The sequence below is a fragment of the Humulus lupulus genome, chromosome 6 (genome assembly GCF_963169125.1).
Source record: "Humulus lupulus chromosome 6, drHumLupu1.1, whole genome shotgun sequence".
In the NCBI taxonomy this organism is placed as follows: Eukaryota; Viridiplantae; Streptophyta; class Magnoliopsida; order Rosales; family Cannabaceae; genus Humulus; species Humulus lupulus.
Genome location: NC_084798.1, coordinates 82,599,048 through 82,611,587, shown reverse-complemented (window position 1 = coordinate 82,611,587; position 12,540 = coordinate 82,599,048). Strand labels below are relative to the sequence as shown.

Below are 12,540 nucleotides of genomic sequence, written 5' to 3'. Positions count from 1 at the left end.
GATTTGTGAGGACACAATGTCGACTTATGAGGTCTGGTACAGATCCAACATGTAAGAGGCTTCTTGAACGAGGGGTTACTACCTTTGTTAGGAGAGTTAGACTCCACACTCTTTTTCTCTCCTCCCCCACTCTTGCTCTGCCAAGACTTCCCAAACTTTTTACTCCCAACATTACTTCCACTAGTCGATGGATTGGTCTTCTTCGATTGAATGTTCCCTGATGAGTAATCAGTCAGTCGTTCGGCAGTAGCTTGAGCAGTGGCTAGGTCAGCCACTCACTATCTCTCGAGCTCTTGCTTTGCCCAAGGCTTCAAACCTTCTAAGAACGCAAAGAGTTTGTCCACTTCGAACATGTCTTTGATATCCAGCATCAGCTCAGAGAATTTCTTCATGTATTCTCGGATTGTTCCAGTGTGCTTCAGCTCTCTCAACTGGCGTCGAGCTATGTAGGCAAAAATTTTAGGGAGAAACTGCATCTTCAATTCTCTCTTTAGGTCTTCCCATGTTGCTATGGTGCATCTGCCATTCTAAATGTCATCGTACTTCATCCTCCACCACACTTTGGCATCTACAGATAAGTACATCGTTGCCATGGCGACCTTTCCATCTTCTGATTCAGCTTTCACGGCTCTGAAGTAATGCTCCATATCAAAGAGGAAGTTCTCTAAGTCTTTCGCGTCTCTAGCCCCACCGTAGGGCCTTGGCTCTGGGACTTTTACTCTCCCATATTCCATGCCAATGGGTCCAGTTGCAGGCTGATTCCCAACCGCCCTCATGGTGAGGTTCAGCTTTGTGTTCATCTCCAACATCTCATCTTTCAATGCCTCGACTAACCCCCTACAATTATCTACGAGGTCATTTAATGCTTCTTGTAGGTCCTTCACCGCTCGCTCCACTGCCTCAATACATTCCTCCCTCTGAAGACTATTGGATGTGCTTGAAAGGTTCTCCCTCTACTCGATTGCAGTTATGCGGGCTAGTAGATTGGTCGTATCTCGCTCCAACACAGCCACACGGTTTTGTGCGTTAGTCGTCTCCGGTTGTAGCCTTACAAAGCTAAGATCCCTGACTCTTTCGTCCAGGACGTCTAGCTCTCTAACGCGCCTCTCTAGCGCTTCAATCCTTTGAGTGTTGCTCACCATCATGCAGGGTCACCAAGCTTTCTCAAACTTAGCTCTGATACCAACTGTCACGGGCTGCCAACTTCGATACTCGAATTGACGGAACGTGCGACACTTGTTAACACTCTTAGCTAGCAAGTCAGCCTAGAATTCACACTTGTGGCAAGCAAACTCAATGGTTAGCCATGTTACAAGTCTCACACAAGTAAGGGCAAATATGAAGCGGGAGCAAGAACGAGGCAAGCTATCTAAAGACAACATCCCACACAACAACCAGAGCATACAACATAGTCAAGTGGCACGCAATGGCCCTACGAAGGTAACAAACAAGACACACATAGACCGTAAAGAAAGCATAAATAAAGGGACATGGCAAAACATCGTTTTATTCATATAAGGCCTTGATAGGGCAAGGGAGTACACAGCTTAAGCCCCTATCTGCTGGTGGCCATGGTGCTTCCTTAAGTCACTAGGTCACCTCATCCTAAGGAGTTTTCTAAGGAAATGAAGTCTTCCCAGGAACATATATGATTTTTTCTGGGAGACATATGCATAATTACAAAAGTGTCATCCCCTACCCATGAGGTTACTTGATGAAAAACTTGACTAATGATCTAGCACCAAGGCATGCTCATATATACAAAATGGCCCTCTGGAGGTGTGTCATGACGCAGCACGTCACACTACGCGCCTTAGTTTCTTAAAAGACCCCTGATATTTAGGGATCCGTGCATCAGAAAAACAGGCCACTACTCTCCTTGGGAGGCGGTTTAGTGCAGAACCACCCAAGAAGTGTGACCTCTAAGCAACCTGGTTTGGACCCTAAAAACTTTTCATCTTCTATATCCTAAATGGGTATTTTCTAAATTCGCCATAAATTAGTCAGATATACCTGGAAATTACCCAGTTTTATGAATATCATAGTTCTAGAGATATTTTAAGACCTACTCAGTAAAACTAAGAAGAAGGCTATGTGCCAAAAATATTTGGAGAGCAACCTAATAAGGACTACGGTGAAGTATGGATGAGCATGATAAAAAAAAAAGACCAGCAAAAAGAAAAGTTTCTTCAAAACCAAAAGGACATACAATGTGTTCTTCGATAAAAGAAGTAGACTTTGAACGAGAGAGTTCCTGGAAGACTCCTGAGTAACTGGGTTTCTGAGGGTTTTTGCAACAAATAGTTTTTGGGTTTTTCTGAGAAGGAAGAAGGGTTTGGAAATGCATAAGAGAGAAGATGTAGAAAGATTTTGAATGAAAGGTGGTGAACCCTGGAAATTTCCTACCCTATTTATACGTAAACGGGATAAATTAATTTGGGCCATCCGATTCGGTCAGTACAAAATCCAAGGGCGATTTTTCAAAAGACAAAACGGCAGCAAAAAGGTGACAAGACAATTATTGTAAGCCTCATAACCCAAACAGACACCAATTGTGATGTACCACATGTCCAGTACTCGAGTCCAAAAGTCCTCCTAGGTCATCTACGAATTAGGTCGTTATGTTCAGGCATGGTTTAATGCAACAGAAGTCTAAAAGTTCCTACTGTGTAGGTCAAAAGGTGACGTCATGAACCACGAGCAAGGACTTGGGGGGCAAATGTTGTACCCTGATTTCAGCACGAGTCCTTCACTCAGCTCAGGTACAGCTGGCAAATTAATATGTGGAAGAAATAATCAAGGAATCCATTTATTATCCACGTGGACACACTACAAGAAAAAATGCTTTTAATAAGACCAAAAATGTGTTATCAAAACATACCATAACACTTTTTGACGTGTTAAGACCGACTATGTTATCGTAGGTCAAGGTACTTTACATAACACTTTATCATTGTTATACAGATGTGTTATTATACTGTCAACAATAACACACTTTCTGTGTTATTTTAATAAATAGATAAGTGTTTAATTATATTATTTATAGTCGATTACATAACACATTTCAATACATATAAATTTGTGTTATACTAGACTTTAGTATAACACATTTTTTGTGTTATATAATGAAGTTTGCATAACAAAATTCTTTACTTATAAAAAATGTTATTGTAATAGATATTATAACACATTTTTCGTATTATTTTAATATTTAGATAAGATTAAATTCTCATTATATATTCATTTATATAACACTAATTTAAAGGAGAGGTGTAATAGAATATGGAGCTCAAACAGGTACTAAACTCTAGACCTTAAGTTATTTGGGCACTAACAAGTAATTACAAAACAGTGATACATATTCACAGTCAATTACGCTGATATAGTACTGTGTAGTGTTTACAAATGTATAAAAATTACTGTAGAATCCTCAACCCAATGCAAAGAAATATGAAAAGACTTTCAGTTACTACAAACTCTGGCAGATTATGAATAGACTACACGTATTATTTTCACACCAGATAACCTAAATTTTTAACTTTCAAAATGCAACTAAAGAAAAGCAGCTGCAGACCCTAAACTTCACTTTAGGCATGCAACAAAAGGCAATCAGAGTCTGATAACTCGCATCTTTCTCGTAGATAGTTAAGACAGTAATTAAGGATTTCAATGCAGCAAGCTTTGAATTTCTAAGCAACACCATAGAGTTTGCCTCCATCATATGAGATAGCATTCTTTTTGTGATCTCTTTAGATGTTTTCCACTTTAGATAGTTCCAAAGATCAGATCCCAAATCTGCCCATACACGCTAAGGATCAAACAGGTACACATCTTTGCAAGTTACAAGAAAGTCATTGTCATACTTATGTTGGTAATTGTGCATAACTTTTGAATCAACTAGGTATTCAGAAAGTTCTTTAAATGGTCCAGTGCTTATTTTACAACCTTCAAGCTCTCCTTCTAGATGATAATAAAGATCACTTAGTATCAAATTATTTAGTTCCTTCCCTTCACTGATACAAGGAAATGATTAAGCATATAAGCATCTTATATATAAAAGCAAATCAAATGCACAAAAATAACAAACATGTATATGCAAGCTAGACTCAACGAATTGCAAGACAGTGACAATGCTTAGAGAAATATACAGGGGTTAGAAGCAAGACAAGGTATGAAAACATCTTTCACTGGAAATAAAATATATGAATTACATGTTAAAAAAATTGCAGGGAGAAGAAAGACTACATGTCTTCTGGTAAAATAGATGAATACCATACCATACATAAAGTAGATCTGGGTCCACTCATTCTCTCTTATAGTGCTGACCTAACTTGGGCCAAGTGGCACTGCTCCAACCACATCCAAGACCTTTGTAAGGGAGTTTTCACAAAATTACTTGTATAATTGCAACTATTAGAATCCTAGTAAATGAATGCACTAAACTTATCACCGACTCATTATAAAACACAATTTGAACACTGAGTCAAAAATAGCAAGGGCAGATTACCTATAACCACTCTGTGAATATTGGGCTAACAATTCAGAGAAAGCAGGATGACTTCTAAGATGCAAATGGAATTAAAAAAAAATAGAGATATTATGCTACCTAAAATTTATGAAAAACTGAAAGAAAGTGAACAAGTTCCAGTTAAGATTTTAGTTAAAATGAGCCCTCAAAGAGCTTAATACTTCATAATTAATTTAGGACAGCATGCCTGAACTATTTATCTAAACTAACTATACCAATCTTAAAAGGGAAGCAGCAAACCTTTTTAGACATGGTGCTCATCTTCTAAAGTATTGATACAGATAAACTTCCAGTATCACCAGTAGCTAATTTCTAAATCAAATGCACCGTGACTAAACTGGCAGAAACCTACATATATTTACAATATAAATTAACTTAAAATGCCAATAATCAGTAATCACATCAAAGAAGCCATCTAAAACTATATGATCTGCAAACATTTTGTTAGGCATCAGATATTGAATAGAGCTATATAGGATTGGTGTGTTGACTTGTAAATTTACTTAAGTTCTATTGGTTGGCTAGTAGGTATTATTGTTAGTCTATAAATAGTATAAGAGAATACTTGGAAGGGATATATAGAAGAATTTGGTTACCGTTTAAAGTTTAGAATTTCTACTCTGGGAGATTTTGCTAGGTTTTCTCGAATTAACCTAGACTTTGTACAAGATTTGGTTCTTTTCAATACAATTCGTTTATTCTTTTGTTCTCTCAATTTTGGGAAGAACTTTAGTTTCTATCACATTTAGTACCGCAAAAGGTCTTCAATGTAGATATTTAGAATATACCATCAACTAAAAAGCAAAAGAGATTAAAATCGTACATCTGCATGATAAAATGATTTGTTATCATATTCATAAGTAGTAAGTGACATGATCAGATTGACCAAAACAGAGCCCTGACACCACATTGATAAAACATCTCTATGATCATATAGATTTGCAGCTTTTGGTTTATCAGTGCCTCGTGAATTTTCCACTCTTCCCTTTGACTCGGGTGCTGGTTTTTCTAGTGACTCCACCTATGATAATTTATTTTGCAAAAACATGTCATATGCCATTATTTCCATTATGGAAGATTGATATTGATATTTGTATGCCAGATTTAGAGCTTCCATCTCAGTCAGGCTATCAGTAAAAGAATCCAGAGAAGTTAGTGAAATGATTTTTGACAATTGCTTCCAAAACTTCTTAGAGCTTTTCAACCTAGCCAATATATTGATATATTGAGCCGCCCTTTGCCACAATGCCTTTAAAAAGTTGAGTACATTAAGAAGCACAAAGGGTTTCCTAGAATAAAGAAATTAACAGATCAAAATATGTAACAAATTAGTTTAAAGAGCAACCGGAAAAAAAAAATTGAGGAATAAACCAGGCTAAGGATGTCTCTATGAGAACTTACTTATTGATATGACTGTCAGAATTTACAACATAACAAAGTACTGCATCTACAAGGCTTGAACTTTTAGACTCTACTGGCCCAAAGGAAACCTCAATTGTTGGCAGCTTCCCATCACCAGCATTACCTGGTTGGACTCCCATAAACTCTTTGGTGGCAAATACAGCAATAAAAAAAGCAGGCTGTATAGACCACAAAGTTCAATATAAACAGTTAATGCGAAATCCCAAAATGAAACAACAGAAAATTACCTAAGAGTGATTCACTTATTGGCACCAAAAAACATATACAAATGTCAAAAAGTAGCACACCTGATAACGAGCAGCAGCAATGAAAAGATTGATGGTAGCAACTAATAAGTCTTCATTTTCTTCAGATTGCTCTAGTAAAATAAAGCTTACAGAATCTTTCAGATCAGCAACCTAGATGGTGTATTAATTAAAATATATTAAATGAGAAACAATGGGTCAGTTTTTCAAATAAAAAAATTAATGATCAGGAAAGAAAATGCATTAACTCGAACACGCTAAACCTGTTTATCATCTAGATCAAAGCTGCTTGCAGAAAAATATGGTGCCAAGAAATCTGTTGTCATCAACAGCATTGACAGTACTTTAGTGGCGCCAATCTGTATGGCTTGCATGGATAAGTTAAAACTCCTTAGTAAATTGTAGTAAAGATTGCCAAAAATATAGGAATAGCCAGTCTACATACAACCATTAAACCATAAAAGGGGTCCAAAGCATATAAAGGATACAGACAAGTTTGTCCCAGGCTGTGTGCTCAGCACAATTTCTCATTAATAATGATGGAAACCTTGCACTTAATGCCATAGTCAATCTATAATTAGATCCATTTTACATGAATAGACTTTAACGTTTTAGCATGGGGATACACCAATTGAAGTCAAGCATGATGAAACAAATGTAAGTTTACTGAATCAATGAAGTTTACTTATGATATGAAACTATGAGTTTCATTCGTATTAAAAGCCATGATTGATACCAACAAAATGGATACACACTAAAAATATGCCACACAATTATACAATTTTTTATTTTACTTTTCAAGTCAGCATACAATTTGATGGCACACGCATCCAGTTCAGAGAAGAATACAAAATCAAAACCATCAAACTAAAGGCCTTACCTCAAGGAACCATTATGTTTTAATTTTCCATACAGCTGCATAGGTAAAACAGCAAACGTATGGCATTGACTTTAAAATGACTAACTAAAATTCACCCCAAACTCCATGCAAGAAAGAGCCATATATAAGTTTATACCCAAAAGTAGAAAAAAAATGCAATATGGATTAGCTTACCATTTCAACATCTTTGCCAAGATGTTAACACCCATGGCCATTATAGCAGTACTATTAGGATTAGGAGATAATTTCCTTACCAAAGTCCAGATGATCTCAACAAACCTGGGCAAAAGATAAGAGGCCCCACTAAAAATAAAATGAAAAACCTGAAGCATTTAGGACACATCTCTTGCAAAGTACTGATTTAAAGAAAGGAGAACCAACCAACCTGTAGAAGTTGATTCAAGATAAGAGGCCCCACAAATTGAGAAAGATCATTGCCAATCTACAAGTTATAAAGTTAACAAAAAAATAGAATATTAGAAAACATGATGCTTAAACTTTAGCAACATAGACACCATTACAAAGTACTGAATCTTCAAGACGCAAAAAAAAATGAAACAAAAACAAATGGTCTCATCGTACCCTTTTTTATTTATTAAAAGAAAAACACCCTCTCAATAATGAATGAGCTTAAACCTATAAATCACCTGAATGTTTACACTACTTCTTGTATGCATGCTTCAAAACATGGAACTACATACTTAAAAAGGCAATGAACACAGACACAACAATAATAATAACAATAAAACAAAAAAAAAAAAAAATTCAGAACTAGGAATTTGAGCTTCTCAGTTTCCACACTAAGTGGAATTTAAAGAGATGGTGTATAACTAAAGATAAATTTATCCAACAATCCAATTTAGGAATAAGATTGTCCTTATTTGGTCCATTCTAGAAATCCAAAACTCCATAGGGTCTATCTAAGGGAAGGATTAAAGTGGTATCATTGCACAACTCATTTAAGTTTCTAAAATGCAGTCATCTTTTAGTCTCATTTACTCTATGAAAGATGTAAAATCCCCCAATACTTTCAAATATATTATGCATCATACATTAATAGGGAGGCACATCCATCATCGTTGTTAAAAATAATAGGCTAAGAGAATAGAATGTGTGCACTAATAAACTAAGCTCTTGAAATTCTATGCCATTCAGAGATATTAGAAACCCAAATAAATATTGTATCGTCACAGTAGACAGAAAATGAGAAAATGTACACATTGATACTAAACAAATGGTTAACAAAAGAAACCAAATATAACCCAAAGACAACAACCAATGAATACAAAGAACTAATAAATAAATATAATCAACTTAACAGTAGAATACTTCCATTGGTGGATACATGTCTTTTTAATATTCTTGTTCTTTTCCTTACATTTCTATTTTATTTAATGAGCTTAGGAGAGCATGCATTGAATTGATTATTCTCAACTAAAAAAAGATAGACTTGTGCCAAGTTACATATATAATATATATTTATACATGAGTATGACATGGTTGTGTTACGTACGAAACAGAGAAAACAGAGCACTATACTTCTTTCCGGAAAGAAAAAAAGATCTATTTAAAAAATTAGCCTCAGAAGAAAATATTTATCAAGTAACAGAGAAAACAGAGCATTATACTTCAAAAGAACAAATGGGAACAAGTAAAAAATGAAAAGTAATCTAGTTTGATAAAATCTGATGGAGTTCATTTCATAGGTAACTATTCAGAAAGTAACAACTTTTTTTATTTATCTGTTTCATGTCTGACTTTGTATATGTGGTGCTGCACTTGTAGGGGCGTTATCAGGCTTGCAAATATGCTGCTGGAATGGGCAAAGAACATTGAACAAAGCACTAATTCTTTTATGTTCTTTTTGTAAATTTGACTGAAACCATACAAGTTACAAAGGTTATGAATTGTGTTGATAGTTTTCTCCATTTGAATATATTACTTGGACTAAGCCACAGCAAACCAATGGATAATTGATATCATAAATAGAAGAAGCTTATTCTTTTATTAAAGGCTTAAACTATAAACTTGAACTACTACAAAGTACTAACACTTTTTTTTCCTCTGAAATTTTAGAATTTAAAAAAGAAATAAGAAAGCTTGAAAGAAACACAAGTATTCATGGTTCTCTCTTTCAGTTGATCTTTAACAACCAACAGAAAAAACAAACAATATCTACAAAGTCTTGATCACATCACACTCCCAAACCCATCTGACAACGAAAGGGGTTAAAGAAAGAAAGGGAATAAAAAGGTTGAAATGCAGCATAGGGATATTCTATCCTATCTCTTTATCTATTACTGAGTTGCTAATACTATATGATAAAAATCTGAAAGTTACACATTGTATTAATTAATGTATTGTTTCAATCTCTCGATATATAATATAGTCATAGTAAATCCTTTTCTTCTTATCACTCCACCACGACTACGGATGGTTACCAATTATGATCAGTTAATTATATTTATATGTACACAACCAAAACTAAATCTCATAACAAAGAATTTTTTAAATATACCAGGCACCTTTTGAGAATATCAAATTAGGAAAATAAAACACCAACACTTGTGAAAAACTCTGAAAACAACTAATAATACATGAGAAATACAACTGATAACAAATTATCCAATAATATTAACTATATCATAATCCAAAACATCTATATATTGATAAAATTTATCAGCACCTAGGATAAAATCAACAATATAAAATAAACCCTAACATTTATATGCTAATCCAATAGAATGCTTGCACCCCAAACTGATATGATATGTCAAAATTGATTGAAATGATATGATATGTCAAAATGTATTCACAAAATTTATAATCAATTGAAAACAAATTAAGATGAAGAAGAAGGGAAAAAAAGTCTTGCATTTTCAAGAAAAATCCAGAACAGGCATTCCGACACATACAATATGAGCATTGGAAAATAACAAATTTAATAATGCAATTCAGATTGAATCCATTAAGGCAGTATACAATTCCTTCTCAAACCAAACATGTAATTAACAGATCTATGTATATGAAGCCAAACCAAATCTCAATATCTCCTTACTCCACTTTTTTCTTTTTTTTTTCAAAGACGATCTTTCCTCAAAAAGGAAAAACGAAAATTGGAAAACATACATGATCTAGAGACCCACATTACTCAAAACTAACATAAAACAAATAATTACCCAATAAAACAAAAGTACACAATCACAAATGATTCACACTCAAACAAAATGCAATCTTGTACAAATTGAAGATCTGTGCCCGAAGCGTGTCCAAGATTAGTACAATGATTCTGCATTCAATTTAATTCCTGTAATTATATATATATAGAAATACTTACAGGGAGACTCGTATACAGAAGCTGAGCCCAGATTTGAGTGGGAGAAAATGTACCACCCTATATCTCTGGTAACGTAGAAACCCCTCTGGTAACAACTGAAGCTTCACTAGATCTGAACCGAAGAAGAAGAAAGGTGTGGTTGAATGGTGATCTAAACCAGCGGTGAGCAATGAGCTTGATCTGCGGAGGTGCTCTTCGATCTATATGAGGAAGCTATTCTCTGATCTGCAAAACACGAACAAGGAGAAGAAGGAGGAGGGACCCGGGCCGGATATATCTTGAGATTTTAATTTTACATAAAAATCTAAATTTAAACAAGGTGCATAGAAGAGTTATGATTACACATGTGCTCTTACCTTTGTTCTTGCATATGCTTCATTCCAAGAGAAAGCACGGTTGAGGGCATCCCCAAGGAAAAGAGCAGTAGAGAGGGCTTCCAATGGGGAGAAAATTTGAAGGAGGGGGTTTCACTGGGAAGAGAAAACAATTTAGTGGAATTTACAAAGGAGAGAGTGATAGAGAGAGTACTTCATGAGAGCAATCGAGAGGAACCAAGGAGAGAGTGTTTTAGAGAGAGAAAGAGAGTTAGTGAGGAAAATAACATAGCGTTGGAAAGCCTTTGGAAAAAAATATGTTTAACCTTTCACATAAAAAAAATATATAACACTGCTGCTAAAAAATTTTGATGCCCGCCATTTCTTTCAACTTTTTTTTTTTACTTTGGCACTTTCCCGTATCTTAATTATAATACTTTTTAAATAGTATTATAATGATGTGTTGTGGAAAGTGGTGTTTGGTGTAGTGACAGCCCAGTTTTCACAGTGATTATGCAAGCTAGGGATGCATAGGTTGCGAAGCGCGAGCTCATGATATTCATACGGCCTCCATAGTACAAGATCGGAGATATATTCAGCTCGTGGTAACTCAAATATATTGCATACCCACGAATCCCCAAAGACTCGGGTACTTTTATGCGATCATTTATGGCCAGCCTATAATATTTAATGTCCCAGATATTAGGAGACCATTTATTTCGTGATCAGATCAAATCCTAGTATAAATGGGAATATTTTGTATTAAATGTAATAAATACGTAAATCCGTGATTGTCTCACGTGGCTACCCAAACCTGTCCATGGAATTTCTCCATAAATACTGGGCATATTGGACAAGAAAAGGGACGATTATTCTGTAGTACTGAAACTCTGCCAAAACAGAGAGAGAAAAATAGTAATAATATAGACTCGTGGATGAGGTGGATTTTAACCACTGAACCACGTAAAAAGATATTTCTTTGAGAGTTCATTTCTTATTTCGGTTTATTATCAAGCACTAATCAACATTGTTATTTTCTTAATTTACTATTGGCGAAAAACTGTGTCACACTAACCTAATAGTACAATATAATTAACGATCCATCATTCAACCATACATTCAAAAAACATATTCATCCATTCGATAAATATATATATATATCAGCATACATATAACAAATGCAAAAAACTCACATAGCATATAATATATTATTGTGATAATTTCAATGTGCAAGTATACACAATCATAGACAAGTAATAATAGAGTTAAGTAAAGTATCATCCCATGGAGATTGTTTATTAACTAGCAATAATTAATTTCCTAGTTCTATTTGGCTAATAAATCTTGAATTCAAGGTTAATCAAGAACAAAAACAAGAATTGATAAAACTAACGAATAACAAATGACAGAAACAAATAAAAGCAAAATAAATTCATTGGATGAAAACATAGGGTATTTAATTTCATCATCTATCCACTTTATTACTTCATCAATACAATTTCACTATTATTTCTCTTATTATGATAGCGGATTTACTAATACAATCTATATTCTTATTAGGATATATAAATCTCTCAACCTATATGTGAATCTTCTACATCTCGGGGATAAATTCCAACATAAGGCAAGCATTAAGAATAGAAATCCTAAAAGCTACACAAATCATATAGGTACTCTCGTCCTATATTGAAATCTATGTCTATTCAACTATAGCATATTTAACTCTCACCTCTCAGATTTTGAATTAAGTGCATAAGTAATGCAAATAACAACGTCAAATTACTCACATTCATTAAGCACAAATTGAATAGATC

The 12,540-nt window shown here is 34.6% G+C and overlaps 1 protein-coding gene across 1 annotated transcript; it reads right to left on the bottom strand.

Moving 5' to 3' along the window:
• Positions 1 to 3,276: 3,276 nt before the first annotated feature.
• LOC133782321 (uncharacterized) lies at positions 3,277 to 10,612 on the bottom strand. Its single transcript, XM_062221579.1, has 7 exons — positions 10,466 to 10,612; positions 7,461 to 7,517; positions 6,459 to 6,554; positions 6,238 to 6,348; positions 5,930 to 6,108; positions 4,769 to 5,817; positions 3,277 to 4,013 (listed from the first exon to the last, which is right to left on the bottom strand). The coding sequence occupies exons 3-6, from the start codon at positions 6,528 to 6,530 to the stop codon at positions 5,550 to 5,552; spliced, it is 630 nt and encodes a 209-aa protein (XP_062077563.1). The 5' UTR covers positions 6,531 to 6,554; positions 7,461 to 7,517; positions 10,466 to 10,612; the 3' UTR covers positions 3,277 to 4,013; positions 4,769 to 5,549.
• Between the last annotated feature and the right edge of the window lie 1,928 nt (positions 10,613 to 12,540).